Source organism: Leuciscus leuciscus (genome assembly GCF_965113295.1).
Source record: "Leuciscus leuciscus genome assembly, chromosome: 8".
Taxonomy (NCBI): domain Eukaryota; kingdom Metazoa; phylum Chordata; class Actinopteri; order Cypriniformes; family Leuciscidae; genus Leuciscus; species Leuciscus leuciscus.
In genome coordinates, this window is record NC_138732.1 from 39,653,068 (window position 1) to 39,679,502 (window position 26,435).

Genomic DNA, 26,435 nt, shown 5'->3' on the forward strand with positions numbered 1-26,435 from the left:
AACTGATCTCAAATCAGTCAGTGGCATTGCAAACCCAGCCTCTGCACAAAATATGCTGCGTCATGCAAACTGGTTGATTGACAATTATGAGAATGCATTGTGATATTGAGATGCGAGCGTTTCCTATTAACCGCGAATGCCCCAGGTACACCGACTGCGACTCGCATGCCACGCAGCAGGAATTCATATATGCGGCGCGGCTGCGGACTCATTGATGTCCTGTTCTCTGCCATGTTGTGCCGTGGCAGATCAATATGACCTTACCTCTGCTGCCTGCTTCTTTGAAACTTAATTACTGATATTCAGCTACAAAGTCATCATGCTCCGGCTGCCAATATTCATTGGGGATCATTACCAGCTTAATAAAACCAGTTATTTATCGGCTGCCGAGCTGACATTCAACCTATCTCCATTTCCCTCAGACCAGGGAGAGGAGGAGCTCAAAAAACATGAAAGTGTGTGATTTCTCTTTAAAGCTCGGTTTCTCTGCCCTCTCAGATGCACATGCTCTTTTGCCCAGGTGTCACAGCATAGACCAGTGGCTTTCCAATCTGTTGTACATGACACGACTGTTAAACACAATTTTTTAAATGTATATATAATTTAGTGCGGGGCAATGATTAATTCACATCCAAAATAAAAGTTTGTGTTTACATAATATATGTGTGTTTACTGTTTGCATATATAAATACACACATATGCATGAATATATTTAAGAAATATTTATATGTATAAAATTATATGTATCTATATATGTATATACTGTATATATATATTTAAATATAATTGATATTATATATACATTTTTATATTTTATATGTAAATAACACACTTTTCTTAAATGTATACATGCATGTGTGTGTATTTATATGAACAAAATAATATGTAAACACAAACTTTTATTTTGGATGCTATTAATCGTTGTGTTTAACAGTATACACAAAAGTCATGGTTCGGTACGTACCGCGGTTTGGGGGTCAAGGTTCGATATGGTATTCCTGATTGCCTAAAATAAAAAATGAAGGATTTGTTGATTTGTTACTCTAACTGATAGATTGACCAATGCTGCGTGGTAAAATGCAACGGCTGTTTTCAAACGCATTGGTTAGATTAACGTGTTGTGCCTGTACTACGCTGTCATTTTCTTTGCACGTGAGAGTTTACAATGCGGTGACAATGGCGGATGCACAAACTTCAATATTAAGCTTTTCAAGAAATCACGGAAAGATGAGCGAGAAGGAGAAAAAGTCCCATCTACATCTGAGTCTACTTCACCTTTCCACGAGGAGAGAGTGAGTGAGTGAGTTTTCCCATTTCCAGGACATGCATATTTCATCACTGGACTGTAGTGAGACTTCCACGACACAAATCGGCACAATGCCAAATGATTTTGTCTCATTATAAGAGCAGAAACAACTTAAAATACTCCGTCATTTATGTCAGACAGACAAGAGTGAGACATCATTCTGTACAAACTGTAAAACTGTAAAGAGTCTATTTTTATATGTGTACACTCACAATAAAAACAAAACATTGTGCTTTTGTAAAATAAAGAAAACAACAGGATGCCGCTCTCTTGCATTCCGGTGTCCTTTCTGTGAAGTTTGTGGAGCGCGTCATAAAAAAGAATTGAAACTCAGCGTATAGGCTACTAGCAAGCTCTTGAGGGCCATCTGAACTGTGTAGATCAGGGGTCTCCAACCTTTTTTCATTTGAGAGCTACTTTTTAAAAATGAAAGTGGACGAGAGCTACTCATGTAATACAATACTTAAATCTCTTAAATAATGTCTCATAACTCTCATATTAACAACTATCCAAACTGATTTAGACCTAAAATAGTTTTTGTAGGCCTATATATTTCACCCTTAAATGTCAAAGAAAAGAACAGAATAAGAGATTTTTTTTTATAGAAAATTGTACTTTGCGTATTATACTGTAAAAACACAATTATAGTTTCATGGTTATAGTGACAAAAATGATCACAGTTATCACAGAATCCTGTTCAAAAAGTACTAATACTACACAATGACATCAATTCACCAAGTTTTATGTCGAAAACCAGCAAATAACAAATAAAATTAGCATCAATATGCACTTTTTGTTTACATAAACATTAAAATAATAACATTAAAAATGATAGCCAGATTTTAAAAGAGTGTCTTCTTGCAACATGTTATCTACTACAAGTTCAAATAAAGTTTTGACAAAAAAAAAAGGTTTTATAAAAAGATAAACCTCACATATTTCAGCCTTTAAATCAAAAGTCAAAAAAGATAAATTACTGCCATTTACAATGCACATGATTAGCTTATCTTTTATTATTAATAGTAAGATTCGGTCCGATTTGCCCGTGGCGTCTTTCGTTACTATGCAACCAAGCACTGCGCTCTCCACAATGACAAAGAAGTTTTAGTGGCTAATGGATTTCCACCACCGAGAAACGCTTGCTGTCGCTCTGCTACAAGATTAATTTACGGAGAAGAGAAAAACACCTGTAGTGTTTGGGTGCACCCCCATCCTCCCTGTTGACGGAGCTTTCAATGTTGTTACGGAGAGGGTGAAGCTGATTGGTTGGTTCTTGTCATATGACCGCGGTGCGTTTGTGGCATTCTGAAAAGTTGCGATTTTTTTCATCTCGCTGCGCCTGGAAAAAATGAGCGCGTCGCTTCAATTATGAGCGCGCTTCCCGCGCGCCTACATTTTAACGAACTTGAGCGCAAAAGACGCGATATGTGAACGGCCTCTTGGCGAGCTACCTCCAATCAGGCCACGAGCTACTGGTAGCTCGCGAGCGACGTGTTGGAGACCCCTGGTGTAGATCATCTCTTCTTCTTCTGCTCTTTTTCCTTATGTGGTGGTTAGCAAACAGCGTTGCATTACCTCATGCCCCCTTCTGAATTGGAGTGTGGATCGCCTGTGACTCACTGTATTCGTTGTCTGACTGTATGCATCGGACCGTGACGTGCGTACGGTGACGGTTCGGGACGAATACGTAACATTACACCCCTAAATTTTAATATAGCTTTGTGCATCTAAGATTCTTCTGCAATGCTAGAGTTGTAGCTGCTCTGGCGTGCCGATCGGTGCGCACATAACAATTTAATCCCGCAAAAGAAAGGAATACTGCAGTACAGACAACAAAAGGCCAGAAATTGTCCTGTTTATCCTTAGTCTGGAGCGGCATTAAGATGCTCGATTTCATGAGGGCAAGCACAATGTTTCAAACATGATTTTGATAATGTAACCAAACCACTTTGTCAGAGCAGTTCTAGACACACGGGGGAAGTTTTACGATCAAATTTTAAAATGTATTTTATATTAATGTGTTTGAATTGAACTGCAACATTTGAATAATAACACACAGAATTACAATGTTATCCTTTCTGAATGTTTTTATAGGTTGTATGTGTATTTTCTGATAGGACTCTTGCTCAGATAATGCAAAAGTAGTCCTTGGCTTAAAAGTTTTCAGAACCACTGGCAGACAATATAAGTGCAATGTTAAACAACATCTTTCTTGAGTTGTCGTCACTTGTCATGCACTGTGAATTACAGAACATTAGTGACAGGGACCATCCCTACAACAAGGAATTGAATGACTTGCTCAAGAGCACACCAGTGATACCTGTTACCGTTTATTTCATGGTTTTCTCTTTATTAGATCAAGTCTGCACTTTTGTTACAGCCTCATCTTGCGGTATTTTATCACGGATGAAGGGTCAAGGTTTGGCTGGTTAGCATGACCCTTTTAGCCCCTGGTTGTTAAACTAAACCATGTGGCAGCATAAAACATATTTCTGTGTTGATGTTAAAAGTGTATTTCTGATGAAATATTGCAAGTATTTCATTAGGCTATATCATAGTTTAGGTTTTACCACTTTGAATATCTCTTAAAAACACAGCATAGTCACATCTGGAACTACAAGATAAGTAGATGTGTGATTATTTACATGGCATATGTTAAAACAGACGATAAATCACTAGTGCCACAGAGGCTGGATGCCACCTTGCTTTGCCTTATTGAGCTTGTAATGTCAGTTGGAGAAACAGTGACCCCCAGAGGCTAAAGGGTAGTACGACACACACACAGGGCCTTTGCCAGCATCCCTCCTTTAACATTTAGATTAATATGGTCCACTTTCTATCAGCACACTCGCTGTTAATGCAATCTGCACTGCTTTCCCAAAGCAATTAACGAAATGGATGCACTGCTGTTGTTTTATCAAAAACAAGTTGCATCCTGAAGCACATCTCAGCTGTTGATTTATTCATTTGTTTCACTTTAAAAGCCTCAGGCACATCTCTTTTTTTATACAGAATGAGCCGAGGATGCGTGAAGCCCAGCAGGCAGAGGTGCTTAGAGATATGAGCTGTAACGTAATGTCGCATGAGGGAGAAATAGAAAATGATGATTTGGAAGAAGTACCTGGTATCTTTATACAACAAGAAGGAGCAACAAGACCGATAGGAGTGCAGTTATGATGAGGAATGTCTATGGATGTAAATTGTTTTGTTGATTGGCGTAAACTCCAGGGGTTGATCTGAGAATGGGCGCAACCTCTTTGTGTCTTTATGCGTGCTTAGACTGCCCAAGAATAAAGGTAGTGTTTTGCTGAAAAGAGAGAATATAAAAAGGCAGGGTGGACAAGAACGAAGCATGCTGATTTTCCTTAACGTTGAAGATTGGAAACTATGATAATGATGATATTAAGAAGCAGATGCCTTTATCCAACACAACTTTTTCTAAGAGAGTCAGTCTCCTTAAAGCAGGGGTGTCTAATCCTGCTCCTGGAGGGGTCAATATCCTGCTGATTTTAGCGATTTTACCCAAGTTTCTAGTAATCCTGAATACCTTGATTAGCTTTGAAGCTAAACCCTGGAGGATAGTGGCCCTCCGGGAACAGGATTGGACACTCCTGCCTTAGAGTTAAAGTATCCACTTTTATACATATATTCACAAACTTCTCTAAGGACTTCCCCTCGTGGAAATCGACAGCTCTCGGCCTGTGGTTAGAAGCATAGTTTATTGTTTGCATGGCATGTGGACTTAATGAATCCTTATCTTGAGCCAAATAAGCAAGCTGACATTCAGTACAATCTATATCAAAACAATACATACAAATGTCATTTATGTCTTTTAGTTTGTCAAGAGATTTAAAACACCGTTTTTTAAGAGTGCGCATGTGCGAACGTGCAAGAACAAGCAAAAACACTTGCATTAATTCGATCTCAAACAGATTCATTAAAAGAGGTTATTACTCCACCATCTGCGTGACATTATTATCCAATGTGGTTGAACGACAAAGTTGCGACAGTGCGGTTTCGGGAAACAGTCGTGACTAGCTAGTTGATTTCTTATACGATGCATCATACTGTGGTAGTTAAGCAGCGAATTATGTTGTTTAACCCTCTGGGGACCAAGCTGTTTTTGGGGCCCTTGAGATGTTCTGACATGCTCTGACATTTGTGCTTTTTTCAGTTATTTATAAACATGTTAATGGCAAAGGTGTAAATTCACTCTATATAGCACAAACAGGCCTACCATAATATGCGAGCAACATGTATGTAGATGTTTGTATTTTTAAGAGAATAATGTTTATGCGTGGTTATTTAAAAAAATAAAAATGAAAGTTGCTGAAATAAGACCACAAAACTCATACAAAATATGTGCCCACAAGACTTTTGACTAATGGATGTTTTCTCTTGGAGTTCTAGCTTCAAAATTATGTGAAAATAGTCTTGCTTTATCGTTCACAAAAAAAAAATACATTGATTTAAATGGTGTAAAACAGGTTTTGCTTGGAAAGCCAATATGCGAGGGGGAGGAGTAGTTTACACCTTAGATTACCCAGTCCCACCCACTCTGCATAATGACTCTGCATAATTAGCCATTCATTCAGGTGTGACACTGACTGAGCCACAATGCAAGGACAAAATAGCCTATATATTTAGAAGAAGACTTATATTGACCATTTAAGATTTTGCTTACATCTATCTTGTAAATATGTTTTGCTATTTTATTAAAAAGGTTACAATTACAACAATAATTACAATTTCAGCAATATTTCTGCAAAAAAAGTACTCTTTCTTTGTAAAAAAAAAAAAAAAAGATTATAGGCCTACATTTTATCATATGTATTCATTAGTTTGAATATAGCCAACATTGGAACATCTTAGTCTATGACTTTATTTTTGACAAAATAGTATTTTATATATATGAGCAGAAAAGCTTATTTGATGTGACAGTATATTCTACAGTAAAAACTGTACCCAAATCTAGTCAACAAAATGTTGTCTTTCATACTTCGCCTGACTGTAACGCAGTAACTGTAACTGTAAAAGCAGTTTATTCTTTCACACACAGACGCGCGATTCATATTTAGGCTAAACAGTCTTTACAAATATGTACCCTTCATTCATCTCACAGAAACGCTATTCATATTATAGAAACGCGATTCATCTTTTTGTTTACATAAGCCTACAACGTTATTCCATAACGTTATTCCACATTAACACTTGAGAAAGGATAACTTAGCCTACCTCACTCCTCAGCGGGATCTGCTCCTCATATCAGCACGGAAAATTTTCTCCATAAGGTAGGCTATATTATGCCTCTTTGTTTACAGCTGATGTGGGGGCGTTTCACAGACTGAAATGGTTCTCAGAATTTGCGTTTGAATAGCACGCGCTCTCCGGGGCGTGGTCAAATTACTTTTGAATGGCTCCTAATGAGCTCGACTGGAGTCGCTCTCTTTTTATACAGATTACAGAAGCTGATAATATTTGTTTTTTATATAAATTACTTCATTTAAAAGCTGCGATCTCAAGCTTTATGCCCGTGGGTCTGTTTGCCTGTTTGACTGAATTTTCGCGGAGTTATAGATAATTTTCGAACGCGTTTCAAATGGGAGTTTACTGACAGAGAGAAGGCAGAAATAGCATCATGTTAGTTTTTCTTTATTTGTCAAAAAGCAAAACACTTTATTTGTATTGTGAGTATACAGAAAAAAAATAGAAACTGAACAGGATCGATTGATGTATTACACGAAAATGAAAGATCAAAATTAACAGAGCATTTTGTGTTTATTTTTCATTGCTAAAAAAAAAAACGATCAAAACGCGCGGGCGCGTTTTTGGTCCCCAGAGGGTTAAAGTAAAAGCATGTAATGACGAGGGGTTGTCAAGGGCTAGTGAGGACAGAGAGCACCACTAATGTGGTCCATACATCTAGGACTCTATGGCTAGTCTCTGAATCTTTTCTGCTTAAAATGAGAAGTAATATTTGAGAGCTTCAGGATATTTCATACATTGATGGTATCTTTGTCCCTGCGTTCACTGAAAAAAGAGCACCATAAACATTCTGCAAAACAACTTCTTTTGCATTCCATGAAAAAAATAATAATATGGGTTTGGAACTATTCCTTAAATTCTAACAACCATGCCTTAAATTAAAAACTGTCTCAGTGTAATTTATTAATTGATCTTTTATTTGTTTTGCAGAGATCCCAACAAACCAGTGCCTCAGGATACCAAGTTTATCCATACTAAGGCCAATCGTTTTGAAGAGGTGGCTTGGTCCAAATACAATCCCCAAGACCAGCTGTACCTGCACATTGGCCTAAAGCCACGAGTTCGTGATCACTACCGTGCCACCAAAGTGGCATTCTGGAAGCACCTGGTCCCTCATCTGTACAACCTCCATGACATGTTCCACTACACCTCCACCACCACCAAAGTGCCACCACCCGAGACGACTCAGAATTCCCTGTCCACCAAACGTCCCAATGGCAAAGCCTGGCCGTTCAACACCAAGCGGCCACCAATGTCTCCAGCGTACAACAGCGAGAGTGGGAAGGAACAATGGAACGGGGAAGAGGAACCAGGCCCTCTGGTGGTGGAGAACCCACGGGATTATTCCACCGAGCTGAGCGTAACCATCGCAGTGGGAGCTTCACTGCTGTTCCTCAATGTTCTGGCGTTTGCTGCTCTGTACTACCGCAAGGATAAGCGGCGGCAGGAACAGCACCCGCAACCCAGCTCACCACGAGCCACCACCGCCAATGACGTGAACCGCCATGGCCCTGAAGAGGAGATCATGTCTTTGCAGGTGAACCAGACGCACCACGAGTGCGACGCAGGGCCTCCCGGTGACCCACTGCGGCTCGCTTCACTTCCCGACTACACGCTGACTCTTCGGCGCTCGCCTGACGATATCCCGCTCATGACGCCAAATACCATAACCATGATCCCCAACTCGCTAGTGGGCATGCCGAACCTACATCCGTACAACACCTTCACAGCCGGCTTCAACTCCACCGGCCTGCCACATTCCCACTCCACCACGCGTGTATAGCTTTATGGAGATCCAGCAAAGGGAGGGATGGGGGAAAAGTCATTGGTTTTAATGAAAGCGTCACAGCGAGAGAAGGGGATTCAGGATGATGACAGAAACAAAATGATTTGAATAGACAAAAAGCAGTGACAAGTTCTTTCCAGATGTCAAGTTGTGCAAACCTGCCAAAACAGAACTGCTCTCTTTCCTTCGAAAAGGGACGAGCGTTTCAAGCAGTATTTTTTCTAATCATCGTTAAAAAAAAAAAAAAAAACGCCTTTCTAAGCAGAAACGGGCAAATGGAGCGATCGCTTTTTTTCTTGAATAAATAACAAAAAAAACACAAAAAAAAACAAAGGAAAGTGCATTTTATTTCCCATCACAGTCTTTTGTGGGAAACACGTTTCGAAACAGTGGCCTCTAAGGTGACATCTGCATAATATTGTTTGCTTTGCTTTTCAATTTCTTTTCAATGCCTTATAAAGAGCTGTTTTTTTCCTCTTAATTTGACGATCTTTCCCTGAGATGAGTTTGTGTGGAACATAGTGATCTGACTTGAGTGGTTGGATTTTAGGAAGCCTGAGACAGATGACTAATATGGAAACCGGTGGATTGAAACGGTAACTGCAACTCATTTTCCAGTTGCATAACCTCACATGTGGTTTTTACTTTTTTCTTCTTGGTTACACTGAAAATCTTTTGTTTTGGAACTTTTCCAGACGACAACACTGGAGATAAAGACTTCTAAAGTTACTGTAATTGTTTTTGTTTAAAGAAGTGCATCTTTTACAACAAAATTATCTATCAGCTCCTGCGTCAAATTCCCATGAAATGCACACTTACACACAACGCTCAGAGCACTGTTTGACTGGTGTGCATGTGTGAGTGATTATGGGTACGATCGGGAATATTTGAGTCTGTGTGTGTGTGAGTGTGTGCGAGTGTGTTTGATTGCCTTTTGCCATGTTTTTTTGTTAAATATTTGTGTGATGAGGGTGGGGTGGGGTGGGGCGGGGGGGCTTATTTACCACTGCGTTGATTTTGTTCACCACAAGTAGTCTTTCAACTGCGTCTATTGTCGTCTGTCTTTGCGAAATAGAACTTTTTGTTATTTTAAAAAAAGTTACATATGTCTAATTTTGCTTAAGAATTACAAAATAAATCTATTATTTTACATGCAAGAGAAAACAATAGCATAAGATTGAACTGAACTAACTGACATGATTCCATTGACTTTGTAAGCGTTCCTCTTGACTGGAGACAGTGGCCTCTTTACACTGAATAACCACGGTGTAGAACTGTCTTTCTTTAAATATATATATAAATATGGGCATACATACATATATGTATAGGGCTTTTATGAAGATTTTGCTCCCATTGACCTGAAAGTGTAAATGACCATTATTATCAATTATTAGGCTGAAAGCACCCATATTCAGAGGGCAGAGCATTTAGTGTCTGTACTAGTTTTATTCTCGACACCATAATCTGAGGCCACAACAAGTGTCTTTTTAATAGCTCTATATGTATATTTATGTATAAATATATTTAATATTTATTTATGTATACCAGATGTATACATGCTGATTGTGCCATGTGCCAAATTAAACCATAAAACTGGAGAAGAAATGTTTCCAAAACACTATTTATTTTTATTTTTGTACTACTCCATCACAGTTAAATTAATATTTCCAACCTGATTTATGTTGCTCAGAATTATGTGTGGAAGTCAAGGTGAAATCCTAAATCAGAGTCACCATTTTGCTGTATGACAGCACAGAAAAAGGCCTAAAGACCCCATGAAAACTTCATTTTGCCAACATGATGTATGATGTCCCATGAACATTGTGTCACCCAGGGAGATTTAATGCTAAACAGTCACTTTTAAGCAAAAACCTGCATAAAAGTGTCGAAGTACCAACATTACGTGATGTTTAATCCTGTTCAGCAAACGTTTGAAGGGATTGGTTAGTAAAAGACAGAAAATTGTGTTTATAATTACACACCTGCGAAACAAAAGCTATCTCTGCAAAGCATCATTCCAGGCAATGGAGCACCTTTATGGTCGGAAACCAGCGTTATCATCAAGAATGAATAACCCCACACCCCACATCGAATGCAGCTGCAAAAGACAAAAAGAATGAGGATTTCTGAAAGAGAGTTTGATCGTTGAGCCTCCAGCATCAGTCCCTGCTGAAAATCCAGCTTAAACCAGCATGAATTACATTGTGGTCCAGGCTGGTCTAGCTGGGGATCAGCAATGCTGGATTTTTCAGCAGGGCTGGCCTGTGATTTCAGCCAGACACTTGTCCCGTTTGACCTTCATCAACCCCCTGCCACTCTTCCTCACAATAACTCAAATCCCCTCCAGGACATGCACATTTATCTACAGTTCTGTCCTCAAAAGTCACAAGTCTTTCAAATCAACGCACTCACCTTCACCTTCAGTAGCAGGTTCTCCACAGGTATCCGAGGTAAAACCAGTCCAGTTGGGTGGATTAGGCCCCGAAACATAAGCAAAGCACATAAATGTAAACTTTAAAAGCACAACAAACTCTTCTTCATAATGCATTTAGCTGTGATGAAGATTAAATACCACGCCTCTGTGATTAAAAAGCTCTTGAAACTAGGCTTGAATTAGAACTTCCAGAACCTGAGTCATCTGCAGATGAGAGTATTTATTACTCATGTGGGTGTTTAAGGATGTTTTGATGGCAGTTGATTCATCACTCATATTCAGTGTTTGATCCCTGATTGACTGAAGAAATAACACAACATTCATCATGGAGGTCTCACAGGAGCCGCTGGGTTTCCTCGGATGAGCGTGATGCAGACGAGGGTTATATTACAGACATGGATGGATATGAGCAGATAGAAACTCAGAGATCCGAAACTCAGAGACCCTTGGGGCCACATGACAGACACCTGCTTCAATATCTACTGACTAAAGTACTCTGGTGTCACGCTAAACCCGAAGAATAGGCATAAGTATGACATTAAACAAGTTTTTAGGCTGTGCAGTGAAGCAATTTGATTGTAGCTTTGTTCGCTTGAGCGTGTACCTGCCGTTGAGGAAATTACTTTAGCTCCTAGGCTGGAAGCCGCGGTGCATAACATCTTCTCCTCTGTGTCTTAAGTGCTCCTCTCATAAATCAAATGACTTTCCGCGCTTCCCTCTGCTGCTTTGCTCCTCTGGCCTCCTCTTTTACTGTCTCTCGTCTTATGACGCTCTGAAAGGGTGTAATGTGCAGTAGAAACTAATAGGACATTTCCATTAATTAGATGGACCATTTTATGACTCTTGTAGTAAGGTCTACATGTTTTACTGTGTTCAGCAATGCTGGTCCTCCCTATACGCACAGTACGCAAGTTGCGTAGGGCCCCCAAACCACCAGGGGGCCCCTTACTCTCAAAAATGATTTAGGGCTGTGCTTTGGTTTCATTTTTGATTTTGGCTTCCAACGTTAATTAAAACATGATGCTGCTTTCCATTCCTTTCCTTTAAAGCGGTACGCTGTCACCCATACATAACATCCAAATCAGTCGAATCATGTAAGATCATGATTCAATTAATGTTAATCAAACAACAAAAGAAAACGAGAGAATCATTCACTGCTCTTCACTGAACAGCATTAGAAACTTTAATAAGAATCAATGTACATATATGTAATTCATACAGTGAAGACTATGCAACGTTCTAGGGGTTTGGGGGTCATTTGGGGGTTTTATGAACCCTCTGACAGGGGTCCCTGGACAACGTTTTGCTGAGGACCCCCAGAAGTCTAGAAGCGGCACTGCCGTTCAGAATGCTATTTTTGATTTTAATTATCTAGTGCTTATGCATACAAATGTCTCCTCATGTCCAACACTATGGTCGACAATATAGCAGAAACATTTTAGGTTTTATATTGCTTTGTATGGACCTGTTAATATAGAGATACAAAAGGGTGTTTTATTCAATTTATCCCTCTTGTCAGGGTAACAAACAATAGCAATAATTGTCCATACTAGTGCATCCAAATAATATGGAGGCTTCTTTACGCCACTGAATAAAAAATAAAAAAGGTTATTGCAACTTTTTATCTCACAATTCAAACTAGAATTGCAAGTTTATATCTAGCAATCCCAGATTTATTTTTTGCACAATTGCAAGTTTATATCTCCCTCAAGTCTCTCTGATTTTCTGGTCTCTAGATATGACTTGGGTCCCTCCTTCAATTTAAAGATAAAATAAAGGGATTTCACTCATCAGTTGTATTGTCAACCAAGTGGAAATGAAATCTTAGAATGCTAATATTACGTCTCTCATCAGCAATCCATGTATTTCAGGTATCATTGGTGTCCATTGGACGAACCTGTGCAGGCATGTTTAATTTAGGTATAGGGGTCTGTTCAAATCACTGACTTCGAGTATGTGTGATAATAATAGTGGAAAGCACGACTTAAAAAGATTTGCTTGCTTTTAAAAGCTTGTGTAGTTTTCTCTTGATGATTGGAAATGTACTGTGAGCTGCAGCTAGAGAAGTCAGAGATTTATTATTTTCTTGTATGTTTAAATGTTTAAATTAACTATGAGTAATTGAGAGAACAATAGTTAATTTTTAGAAATAATACAAAGTTGGACTGGGGAGTATAGATGGTTTGCACTCGCTTTTGGACTTGAGGGCTTTAACTGGAAGGATTGGAGCATTTGAGCATATGCATTACTCTCTTTCTTTCCCTCCCTCCCTCTCACTCATTAAATAGTTTTAAAGATTGTTAGCTGCAGTATTGCTTTGAGGGCTACAGTATCCATTGAACAGACGTGCAGGAGATTCACAGTAAATGCGCCCACAAAGTAATACACATTAAATAGAGCTAATAGCACATGCTCTAAGGTGTTAAGAAGCGATCTCAACCATGACAAGCTAACGGCGCATTTTAATCTTATTAACCTTATGTACTGTGCCAACCCAACTGCGACCACTGCACACAAACAATAAAATGATCTTGCAGGTAATTGCATGCAAAGGAAGGGAAATAACTGCATGTTTGAATGTTACATATTAATTGAAGACACTGAAGCGGTCATATAGAACTAATATGTGTTGAGTGATGTGTGGATGTAATAATTGTGAATGACTTCCCATGAGACACAGGCTTGGGTTTGAATTGTATCTTCATTTGAAAAGAGCCGGGGTTTTAAGATGACTGCATCTATCCACCTCACCAGAAAGTATCAGCATTCAAAAAAAAAAAAAAAAGATTTTACACATTATTTTTAACATTAAGTGTGTAGGCACCTATTGTAATTGTTAGTGTTCTTATTATTATTATTATTTTTCCAGTTGCAGAAAAGTTATAAAATTTGGCACACAGATAGAGGACAGTCTGAACATTAACCACAGCGAATTTGGAGTATCTACATCAATCCCTCTAGCGCCACCAACTATCCAAAATTGATCTCACATTTATGCTAGTAACTTTTGAACCATAAGGGCAAGAAAAAAACATATTTTTCAAGGCGCCAGTATGAATCTAAGGCTATATATTTGTAATGCTTTAGCGTATTCAGACCAAACTTGGTGTGTGTCATAAAAACCATGACCTGAGTAAACCTGCACAGTTTCAGCACAGTGTCACCTAGTGGTCAGGAGATATGAAAAATGGCTATTTTTGATTAAACCATTTGAAAGATTTGGTAAAAAAAAAAAGAAAAGGGTCTCTTTAGATTTGGTGCAGCGTGTCGTGTCGAATGATTCGCAATTTCCCATATTGTCCATTTTGAGCATTGACCATTTCTAATTTAGTTAAAAAAAAAATAAAAAAAAATATGAATGTATTCTTGTATCATTACGAGTTGCACCTTTTGGTCAAATAGTATAAGGAAATTTTGAAAAATGCTAATAGGTTTTGATTCATTTTGCCTATTTTATTGAACTGGTCTTTCTTGATTCCTTGAGTCATGATAACAATTATGCCATAGTCGGTCAAACATTCTGTCCATCATTTTAATTTCTTTGAAAACATACTTTTTCTAATTCCTCTTTTATCAAATTCAATTCAGATCATATTCAGACCATGCCGGCAAAAAAGTTATGGATTTTGTGTTGATAGACAAAACTGTTATCGTTTACATAACGAACATAACGAATTTGATGGCGTGATGCCAAACAGAATCTGAGGCTGTATCTCTGCAAGGTTTTTTCTGTATTAACTCCAAAATTTGTGTATGTCATTGTCACCCCACGCTGACCAGACCACGTCAGTTTTGTGATAGCGCCACCTATTGGTCAAAAGTGATAAGCAATGAAATCTTATTACAAGTGATTTATTTATGATTTTTCAACCATTTTGCCTCAAATAATCTAAAAATGTCTTGAATTAGTCATTTTTGCATGTTCTTAGCCCCTTGATCACTGCTTGCAGCTACATTTGTTAACATTATCATTAAATAATTGTTCAATTTTGCTATGTTCTGAAGTGTTCAGAAGAATTGAATAACAATTTCCATTTAAATCCTCTCTCCATTAGTTATATAACGTGTATATCTCTGACCAGGCCTCTTCAGCAGTCTCCTGCTCTTTCTTTCATTACCTTCAGATGGTGTTGTCTTTTTTCTTCAAAGTAAATGGAGTGAGATTTAATACCTTGAACAGACGGTCCTAACCTCAGTGCTATTATGCTAAAGAACAAATATCATTATCATCATGTCATTATCTCTAATTCCAGGCGCCTTATAGCTGATTTGAGGAAGTCTTTCCTAAATGAGATCCATAGAGTGTGCCACTGAAAAGAAATTCATTTGGCCCTAAGTAAAGCTACATTTTCAAGCGTTGCTCTCTTGATTCATTTGAATAGTTATTTGTTTGTTTGTTTGTTTGTTTGTTTGTTATTCAAAAGAGTAATTAGTGGTTTTAATATGTATTCTTTGTGTTTTGAACAACCCAGGCTCATTGAAAAAAAGTGCCTGTGGCAACATTTCAGCAAAATAACATTGTTGCTTGTTGCACATTTGGTGACACTTTCAAATATCCAGAAAGTGGTGTTAAAACCGTTTCATTTGAAACTGACCAATGCAAGTCTGGCAGGTTTTATTACGTTGGTTGTTGTACGTATTGCTGCAGTTCAGAAATGAAATGTCCGGTGAGAAGAAAATAACGTATCACCTCTATCCCTAACCAATGGTGTTAAAAAAACAAAACTAAAAACTAAAAAAAACTAAGATGAAAACATTTTCTGAAGCAACCATGCCATTTTAGCTCCAGTCTTTGATGCCATTTTAGCTCATGACAAGTTTACTTGGCCTATATCAGAAAATCAACACGTTTGGAGCGGATTATGTGATGCAAACGTAAAAATGTGTTAGACATCCCTGTGCTTTTTATTCCAAAATATAATCTGCTACAGAACAGATGGTATCAATATGCTCCCAGACATTTGAAGTGTTTAAATAATGACTAGACGAGCACTACATTTGTTTTCATTGATCACAGAAGTATTCTATTAAATGATAATGGCTAAATGCACATAAATCCATGACTGACATCATTTAATAGGTTTATATTCATGCTTACAATTTGTCCTTGTTGAAGGAACTCAGAACAGCTGCTCTCTGAAATGCATGACCACTGGCAATCAAAAAGGTCTAATAAATGATACATGATATCCTCTTGTACCTCCAGTAATATGGTACAGTACATATTGAAGAAAAATGGCAAGCTGGCCTCTAACCGCACAACTGAAAACTAGCCCCAATTTAAAATATTTCTCCTAATCTGGAAATGCATTTCTGTGGCCCTCGAGCAGGGGGCTGGATATGAGTCAAAGTCATCCAGACTTTCTTCTGCTCAAGCCATTATTTTCACACTGTGTCACACATTGCGCACTCCATCACAGAGTCTCCGGCATCTTATTTAAAGGGACGGATCACCCAAAAATGTCAATTCTGTCATCATTTACTCACCTTCATGTCGTTCCAAACCCGTAAGAATTTTGTACACAAACTTTGAAACACAAATGAAGATATTTAAATGAAATCTGAGAGATTTCTGTCCCTCCATTGACAGCTACGCAACTACCACTTTGCCTCTTCAAAAAGTTCATAATTGAGCGGTGTAGTCCTCATTTTCTGAAGAGAATCTATCGCTTCATTTGATGAGCAGATTTCATTTCGATTTTATTCACATAAATAAACATTCATCAAAGCGCACATCAGATATGGTAAACGGAAGAACAAGCATGTTTGCTTGACGTGCGAGAACCAATGAGCTTCAATCTCTTCTTGCGCAGTACGTTTGAGCTTCAACAAGAGCCATTGAAGTTCATTCTCATGTTATGCAGCACGTTTGAGCTTCAGGAAGAACCAATGAGGTTCATTCTTGGCCTCCTAATAATCCCCATGCATTGAATTGGCTCTATCCCTCCTACTATATCTGGTGTGTGGTGAGCGCACTGGAGCCGTTGTACTGTGGCTGACGTCGCATCATCCAAGTGGATGCTCACACTGGCAGTGGTTGTGGAGAGATTCCCTGACATGATTGTAAAGCGCTTAGGGTGTACAGTAATACATATGAAAAGCGCTATATAAATGCTTCATTCATTCATTAATTCACTCTCATGTTACACAACACGTTTGAGCTTCAGCAAGAACCATTGAGGTTCATTATCTCACTTTAATCAGGTACGGTTCAGCTTCTGTTTTCGCTGATCAAGGTGTATATGAGAATAAAAGCCAAAAATCTGTTCATCATATAAAGTGATCGAGTCTCTTCAGAAAATTTGGACTAAACCACTCGATTAATTTGGATTAGTCTTACAATCTCTCTATGAACTTTTTGAAGTGAAGTTCAGTGGTTGTCCACAATATTTTTCAAAAGCATATGACCATTCCAATTTGTGTGTGTGTGTGTGTGTGTGTGTGTGTGTGTGTGTGTGTGTGTGCGTGCGTGCGTGCGTGCGTGCGTGCGTGCGTGTGTGTGTGTGCATGTGTGTGCGTGTTTGTGCATGTGTGTGCTTATTTTTCTATCCCGGTAGGGACTTCAACCTGAATGTATACTCATGGGGACTTGTGTGACCGTGGGGACCTAAACTGAGGGTCCCATAAGGAAACAAGCTTATAAATCATACAGAATTAGTTTTTTTTTTTTTTTTGAAAATGTCAAAATGCAGAAAGTCTTGTGTGATGGGTAGGTTTAGGGATATGCTTAATGTAAGGGGATAGAATATACAGTTTGTACGGTATGAAAAACATTACGTCAATGGAGAGTCCCCACAAAGACAGCACTAGACTAGAGAAAACACCTCCAATGTACATGACGCTTTCAGGTCTAGAAATCCATCAAATCCATTCAGGTTGAGAGGGCCATGCAGTTAGAATAAGAAATATCTTGATTTTTAGTTAGTTTGCAGACTTATTTTAATTCATTTAAGTCATCTTGAGGCCCCCTTGGAAGTTTGCTGGGGCCCCTAGTGGGCCCTAGACCCCTGCTATAGATAGACACTCCTGCAACTGAGAAACAGGAATATTTTCATTTAACTCATTTTATTAGTATTCAGAAAATCATTTTTATTTTTTGATAAAAAACAGCTTTTAAGAACTGCATTGGCAAGTTTTGGCCATCAGATGGCAGTGATACAAATGTTTTAAGAATCTAATACTTAGCAACTGTAATCACAACAGGAAATATTTAAGGGGAAAAAAATATTCAGGCCTTTATTAGATTATTTAATCGTATTATTTAATATTTTATTTTATTACTTTTATAGCTATCAAAATGAGTAACCTTAACTAATTGGTTAAAGGATAACATAATGAGTACAAAAGACCAACATTCTTTTGCAGTGAAGTTTAGCCAAAAGATTTCCTTGCTCTTTCTTGTTCTTCCTGCTCCAGATAACAGTCTTTGTGGGAGAGTGATTAAACATTTCTGAAAACATTCATCTGTTCTCAGAGTAGCATTTCGTGCCATATACCAGTTCTGTTAATACTGAAGTGTTGACAGATCAGATCAGAACCTGCTCGACTGAACTTGTGCACTTCATTCCAGAAAAAAAATATAAAAAAAGAGTCTGTACTGTATGTTTTGGAATTACCCAGGCTTCCGTAGGGCCATTAATAGGTTTGGTTGGCATAAACAGAGTGTAGAAACTTGTTTCATGGTCTACTTGTTTAATCTTTTGTTGCATAAGCAGCATGTGTAGCGTAGTGTTGCCCTATCTTAATGCAATCATTGCACAGTGCATCTCTCTCGGGTGTACTTCAGCAAAGCATTGCATCAAACAGATGTAAACAGAGGAGGAGGGGATCCAAGATGCACAAAACACGCACATCTTCTTGCATACATTCTAATTAGGCAATCAGTGAAGGATGCTTGAAAGCACCTGTTTTCTTCTGCTCAACATGCCGTCGCATCACTCCCTTCTGTGCCTATTTGTAATGCAAAACAGCAGAGGAGCAAATATGTCTGTTTTATATCAATAGAGGTGGACACTGTCACAGCAGTAAAGGGCCTATTCATGCTGAAATCCTCAACCGTCCCTTGCAGACTAAGCTCTTTGTATATTCATAGATGTGATGCAGGAGACCCGAGGCTTCATCTGGGACTGTCAGCTGTCAAACTGTTTATCTAAGAACCAGATTAGAATGAACACACACTGTGTGCCATAAATCTGTGTATGGACTACTTAACCATCTGACTGAAGGTTATATTTATATTTTTCTAAGACAATCTGACTTACAATTTTAGAATGGTGGACAAAAGAGAGGGGTCATAAATCCCATGGATTTAAGCCATATCTAGGGATCAGAATATTACGGAGACCTTTTGAGCAAGAAGTTTTTCTTGAGGAAATTGAAACTTTGGATACTCTTACACCAGAGATACTTCCCTACCTTTTAAACCTGTATAAAAGTACTATAAATGCATATATACAATTAGAAGAAAATGTTCTCTACGGAACCTTGACGGGTTCTTTCGGGTTCTTCATGTACAGAAACTTTTTGAGGTTCCCATCATGGGATCATTTTATGGACCAATTTTTTAATTAAATGTATTTAACTTTCAGCCCTCTATAAGTTAAAAGACAAAACTGCATGCATTCTGCGGAAGAACATTGTTTTGGTTGTGCTTGGGCTCTCGATATAACGAGACACGCACAGACAAGTATATGTACATGTCCCGTCAGGTCTAAAATATAAACACTACCTGGTTCACTATGGTAAGTCTATTATAAGTGTTTATATTTTAGACCTGACGGGACATTGTGTACGTAAGACAAAAAAAAACACATTTTAGAAGAAGGATTGATGATGTAGCGACTCATTATTTCAATTTAGTTAATTTTGGAAGTTACATAGTGTACGTATAATTAATTTAATTTAAATGTATTTTTATTTTTAATTAAATTTTATGAATTAAACCGCTTGTAAACATACTTTACACTTTAACAAAATATATATAATTTGCATTTAGAAATATTATGCAATTATTTAACCTTTTTGGTTAAATTTAACGTTTCTTTAAAATTGGGTCAAGTAAGTACCCTATATCCCACACTTGTTCCTAAGAGTGTACACTTCAGCCAGTTTGAAGTGGAACGTGAAGGAAACGGTACGGTTAATAATTTTGCTATAAGGTCTAACCCAGTTTGCACATGCAGTCTTTTTGATGTCACTGTTCTTCTTCACAGAACAAAGTGTTATTTATTATTTGCTCAGCTCACACATCCATCGCAGGAGGTTGTAAACCCTGTGTGTGTGTGTGTGTGTGTGTGTGTGTGTGTGTGTGTGTGTGTGTGTGTGTGAGAGAGAGAGAGAGAGAGAGAGAGAGAGAGAGAGAGAGAGAGAGAGAAATGGGGAGAGAGAGAGAGAGAAATGGGGAGAGAGAGAGAGAGAGCGAGAGAGAGAGAGAGAGAGAGAGAGAGAAATGGGGAGAGAGAGAGCGAGAGAGAGAGAGAGAGAGAGAGAGAGAGAGAGAGAGAGAGAGAGAGAGAGAGAGAGAGAGAGAGAGAGAGAGAGAGAGAGATATGCCAAAACTGCTGTTTCTCTCGACTCTTAACACATCACACTGTGGTTTTGACAGTCAGGTCATTTTGGGCCATGAGTCTATTACCAAGAGCATAATTGTGTCCCTCAAGGAAGGAAACAAACTGAACAAAATGTCTTCAGAAAAACATGTAAGTGTCTCGAGCACAGTCTGAAAGCAGACATAGCGTTCCATGACTCTGCGGGAAACATGGAATTACATATTTCATTCTGATCAGGACTATTCGTTCGGGTCACATGACGTCACTAGCTTTGCGCCGCCATCTTTACGACCGAAGTCTCAGTAATGTCTCAGCAACAACAGCCGAAAGAGGAACTCCGAACTGGTATTTTATTCTATACCAAAAGAAAAGGATAGAAGAGAGAATCATTTATTTAAAAGACTTGAAGTCTCATGTTGGTTTGTGGTTAATTATTTTTCCATTATACTCTCAATGCCCAACATTATACAGACAGATGTCGACAGATAATGTTTTGTCTTCATTTTACTTGTTGGATCTGTTTAAATGTTAAAGCACTTTATCATGGTAAGTTAGTAAGATTGTTGTTTTTAATATAACTGTCTGTCTGTCTGTTAGGTAAGACCTACCTAAATCTAATAAATTGTTTTCTGAAGTTCATAAAGATATTGTCTTCGTCACATGCACTTTAGATGTTATTTTGTGTAAGTAACGTTAGCTCTGCAGACGATGCATAATCTCAGCCTTGAAATGCATATTAAAGGACTAGTTCTTCCAAAAATGATAATTCTGCTGTCGTTTACTCACCTTTCATGTGCAAATCCTTAAGGTTATACTTTCCGTGGAAGACAAAGGGACATTTTTGAATATGTAATGGAGACTCTTCTTGTCGATGTAATGAAAGTGAATGAGTAACGTTAGTCTACTGGGGGCTGTCACGCAAATAATAATAATAATAATAAAAGACAAAAAAAAAAATCACAAAAGTATCATAAAAGTTATCTAATACGACTCGTCCGTTATATTAATATCGTTATTTATTCATATGATAGCTTTATGTGACGAACAAACTGCAATTGAAGTCGTTATATTATAATCACTGATGAGCTTTACCTTTTGATGGCTTTTAATCGCAGCCGAATCGTGAGTGAATCATTCAAAAAGATTCGACTCGAAAGATTCATTCATTTCGATATTTGTGTGTATTAAACCTTCTCTATAATTGAACATCTGTTCTTTTGGACAGATATGGCAGTCTTTTATGATCTTCGGCTGATGTGTCTGGCTGTGCTGATGCTGGTGTCTCTCTGGACTCTGCCAGTGCTGCTGTTCGGATTAGATAGATTCATTCATGCCAGCCGAACAGCAGCAGATTCATAGATTCATTCATGACATCGCCCTGACTCTCATGAACGCGCGCCATGAAGCTCTATGACTTAAAGGGTTAGTTCACCCAAAAATGAAAATTCTGTCAGTAATTACTCACCCTCATGTTGTTCCAACCCCGTAAGACCTTCGTTCATCTACAGAACACAAATTAAGATATTTTTTATTAAATCTGAGAGCTGTCTCACTCCTCCATCTAGGCTTCTAAGACATTATAACTTGCTGGCCCAGAAAATGCATTAAAGAGATCGTTAATATAGTCCAAGTGACTCCAGTGGCTCAATCTTAAGTTTATAAAGCGACGAGAATACTTTTTGTGCGCAAAAAAAACTAAAATAAAAATTGTATTCCACTTTTATTTCCTTCTCTCTGGGCCTCGAGTTTTTTCACGTAGTGTTTTAGCGCAGCGCGTCTGTGTTGCATGTCACCTCGTAGGCTCACTATTGGCCGACGCTGGTCATGTGTGTGATGCGAATAAAGTGTTTTTTTTGTTTTGCGCACAAAAAGTATTCTCGTCGCTTTATAAACTTAAGATTGAGCCACTGTAATCACTTGGACTATATTAACGATGTCTTAAATGCATTTTCTGGGCCAGCAAGTTATATTTTCTTAGAAGCCTATGGAGGAGTGAGCCAGCTCTCAGATTTAATCAAAAATATCTTAATCTGTGTTCCGAAGATGAACGAAGGTCTTACGGGGTTGGAACAACATGAGGGTGAGTAATTACTGACAGAATTTTCATTTTTGGGTGAACTAACCCTTTAAGTATTTCTATATATATATATATATCATGGAAGGCCAATTGGGGCAAGTCTGGGGCAGATAATAATGGACAAAAGAAAACTCGGGGTAAGAAATAAGGATCGGAGCCTAAAATTGAAATTTTCTCCAGGTATCTCTGTCTCGCTCTCTCATTCAAATGGGCAGTTTGGGCGGCCATACCGGGCCGGGCGAGATCGGTCGTAAATATGGCGGCGTTCTATTTGGTAGTGACGAAGGTGGCATCTATGAATTGACCTAAAATAACGAGATTTCAAAAAGGCTACTTCTGTTGGAGTTTTAGATTCTTTAAATCCGTTCACTGGTGACTTCATGATCACATGCTTGGGGCATTTATTGTAATAACAAGTGTTCTCATAAAAGTCTGGATCAGTGATGATTTCAGCATTCTTCCTCAAACCGCACAAGACTTTAGATCAGAAATACCAGAGGCTGAAGTTCCTCTTTCCATCAGCACTGCTGCCCAGTTCCCACTGTGACCGTACGACGTACTGCTTTCACTCGTGCTCCGTTCCACATCTCACATCTGCTCTATTATGTAACATGTGAGACTACAGTCTGCTAAAAATGAAGTTACAAAAGTACCCTGTAGGCACACTGTAATATAAGGGGATCATTTTTAATGTATACTAAAATTGTTTGGACATTTAAAGGGATAGTTCACCTAAAGATATCAAGTCTGTCATTATTTACTCACCCTCATGACTTCCTTCTTCTCTGCGGTGTAAAATACACAATGGAAGACAATAATACAGGGTTCCCGCGGGGTCTTAAAAAGTCTTAAAAAGTCAAAAATTCGGAACTTTAAATTTAAGGCCTTAAAATGTCTTAAAAACGGCCAGATTTTCATCCGTGGTCTTAAATTTCATTTAGTCAGGTCTAAAAAAGGTCTCGCCAACAGGCCGTTCACATATCGCATCTTTTGCGCGCTCAAGTTCGTTCAAATGTAGGCGCGCGCGCTCATAATTGAAGCGACGCACTCGTTTTTTTCCAGGCGCAGCGAGATAAAAAAAATCTCAACTCTTCAGAATGCCGCAAACGCACCGCAGGTCATGTGACAAGAACCAACCAATCAGCTTCGCCCCTTTCCGTAACAACATTGAAAGCTCACTCAACTGGAAGGATGCGGGTGCACCCAAACACTACGGGTGTTTTTCTCTTCTCCGTAAATAAATCTTGAAGCAGAGCGACAGCAAGCGTTTCTCGCCGGTGGAAATCCATTAGCCACTAAAACTTCTTAGTCATTGTGGAGAGCGCAGTGCTTGGTTGCATAGCAACGACAGACGCCACGGGAAAATCCGACCGAATTTTACTATTAATAATAAAAGATAAGCTAAAGTGCATTGTAAATGTCAGTAATTTTTTTGATAAAAAATGATTTAAAGTCTGAAATATGTGAGGTTTATCTTTTTATAAAAAAACTTTTTTGTCAACTTTATTTGAACTTGTACATGTTAGTATAACATGTTGCAAGACACTTTTAAAATCTGGCTATCATTTTTAATGGTATTATTTTAATGTTTATGTAAACAAAAAGTGCATATTGATGCTAATTTTATTTGTTATTTGCTGGTTTTCGACATTGTGTAGTATTAGTACTTTTTGAACAGGATTCTGTGATAACCGTGGTCATTTTTGTCACAATGATCATTGAAATGAAACGTTCATGCCATTTCATCTCTAGTTATGATCAACTAAAATCAACCAATTATGTGTTTTTTTTACAGTATAATATGCATAGTACAATGTTCTATAAAAAAAAATATATTTCTGATTCTGACACACGTTGTTGGGTGTGGATGGTTACTAATGTGATTGTTTTATCTGTAAATTAAATTAATGTTTTTTTCAATTACTTCATTCATTTTTTTTTTTTTTTTGGCAATGTAGGTCTTAAATTTCAAACTTTATGGTCTTAAAATGTTTTAAAAAGGTCTTAAATTTGACTTGCTGAAACCTGCAAGAACCCTGTAATAACTAAAATGCTTGGCTATCAACATTCTTATGAAAATCTTCTTTATATGTTATGTTTCCCAGAAGGAAAATCATACAGGTTTAGTATTTATAGAAATAATCATTCAAATGAAAAAAGCACGGACGTCAACACATTAGATAAGGAAGCAAGTATAATATGCATCCTGTTTGATATTTTCTCTACTGCTATGACTACAATTCAAGTGTATTCTCTCTTGTGAAAATACCACAAACAAGAAAAAAAACTGCAGAGCAGCTTCAACTTCCTCTTTCATCCGTTGCAGAGCGTCTATGCATATCTGTGCATTTCCTTTTCTGCACAGAGACGGTTTCACCAGGACCATGACCTGAATCGAGAGCGGCAGTGGTACAGATACAACTAATAATGCATTTGAGATACAGCACACAGTCAAGCAAGAACTCTATGTTAAGGTTTATAGGGCTGGGCTAAAAACATAAATTTTAATCGATTTTCAGTTTGAGGAACCGATATAAATCTTTAAGTCCCCCTGTAGTCAACAATTGTATCCCTTAAAACTCATCTTTGATCACCAAAATTAATTTTTTTAATGTTTTTTCCTTGAAAATAAATTCTTCATCCCTTAAAATATCTTGAATTACAGCCTTGCCTCATTTAGTATACGTGGTTCTATGAATATGCAAATGACCCCCGCCTCCACTCACTCACTCACTCAGCTCAGAGATCCACTGGTTGACGATCACACGTTGATCTGATTGGTTACAAGGTAGTTTGTGACGTCAGAAACACCAGCGATTTCAAAGTGTGTGTTTGAGACTGTCTTTGGTTCACTGCAGTTTGTCTTAAAGCATATTAAAAACACCACATAGACATAAAAACAACATTAAAAGCTTGATTTTCACCACAGGCTAACTTTAAATCCCAAGAATCGATCTTTTTAGTCTGTGTTGTTTTCAGTTGATGCGTGAACAAGTGTAGCTCCTCCCATCCAATGAATCGCAATAAGCTTTGTGCTGTGTTACTTATGATATGAAACAAAGTCTCAACCTTCTTCAATTTTATTATGAAATTCAAACATTAAATAACGTTTTGGTGCTACTAAATGTATCGTGACAGATCGCTGTAGCGCCTCAGTTGAACCGTTCATCTCTTCCGCTTTACTGCTATTTACAGCTTGAAATAAACATGAGTGAACATCAGAAGAAATAATGAAAGATACAGAGCAACTTACTGAACTCAATCATGTCTCATGTAATTCATCATCCAGTGTTTCAACCACTGGAAGACGTCGTGAAACAGAATGTCATGTAATTTACATTTACCTACATTTAAAATCCATTCAGAATTCCTTAGTCAGCTAATAAACTCTAGAGCATTTCTGCACTATACATTTCGCTACATTTCTGTTCTATATTGCATTATCATTGTATTTTTAATTAAAGCCTAACTCTCGCCAAAATGCAACCTAGGGTCTTTTTGTTAATCTACCCGAGTCAAACGTTCGTTTAAAAGCATAATTAGAATGGAAACGCCACTTTTAAGTTTGACTGTATTTTCGTTTTCGGTCAAATTGCTATTTTTAAACACTAAGAAGGCTCGACACAACATGAAACTTTGCTGGAAGTATCATCAGGGGCTCTACACATGAACTCCAGCATTGAGAACATTGTTTGTGTACACAGAGTTTACTAAAGAGAAAGATTTTGAACAACTCACTGTCGCTGTGTCTGCCGTCATTTGTCAGTAAAAAATAGTCGATCTCCGAATGCGAATGAACTGACTCTGAATTTTAGTATTGTTTCTTACAGTATATGAGGATCCTTTTTCAAATACAAGGTCAATACTGATTTTCACTAATGACAAAACAACAAATTATCCGTGAATTTATATGGAACTAAGCTTTAGGAGCTTTCCATCTTTCCCTGTTACGTTGCATTCGGAGATCGACTATTTTTGAGAGAGTTACCCTTGAACCTGCTCTTGAATGACAGCCACCA

General features: G+C 38.0%; 3 protein-coding genes across 5 annotated transcripts in view; 2 read left to right on the top strand and 1 right to left on the bottom strand.

Annotated features, from left to right (window-relative positions):
- Window positions 1-10,444, top strand: part of nlgn3a (neuroligin 3a) — a 235,510-nt gene extending 225,066 nt beyond the window's left edge. For 2 of the 3 annotated variants that reach the window (XM_082178302.1, XM_082178303.1), the window contains exon 8: window positions 7,502-10,444. In XM_082178302.1, coding sequence (XP_082034428.1) covers window positions 7,502-8,354 — 853 coding nt within the window. In that variant the 3' untranslated portion in view covers window positions 8,355-10,444. The remainder of the gene's footprint in view (window positions 1-7,501) is intronic. The other variant, XM_082178304.1, reaches the window with a different exon arrangement.
- The window catches only part of LOC309505017 (nuclear factor 7, brain-like), a 112,621-nt gene that overhangs the window by 51,034 nt on the left and 35,152 nt on the right, over window positions 1-26,435 (bottom strand). The window lies entirely within an intron of this gene.
- Window positions 6,128-26,435, top strand: part of LOC309505037 (uncharacterized protein) — a 67,314-nt gene continuing 47,006 nt past the window's right edge. Inside the window, exon 1 of the mRNA XM_082178401.1 lies at window positions 6,128-7,164. The gene's annotated coding sequence lies outside the window, so the exon portion shown is untranslated. The remainder of the gene's footprint in view (window positions 7,165-26,435) is intronic.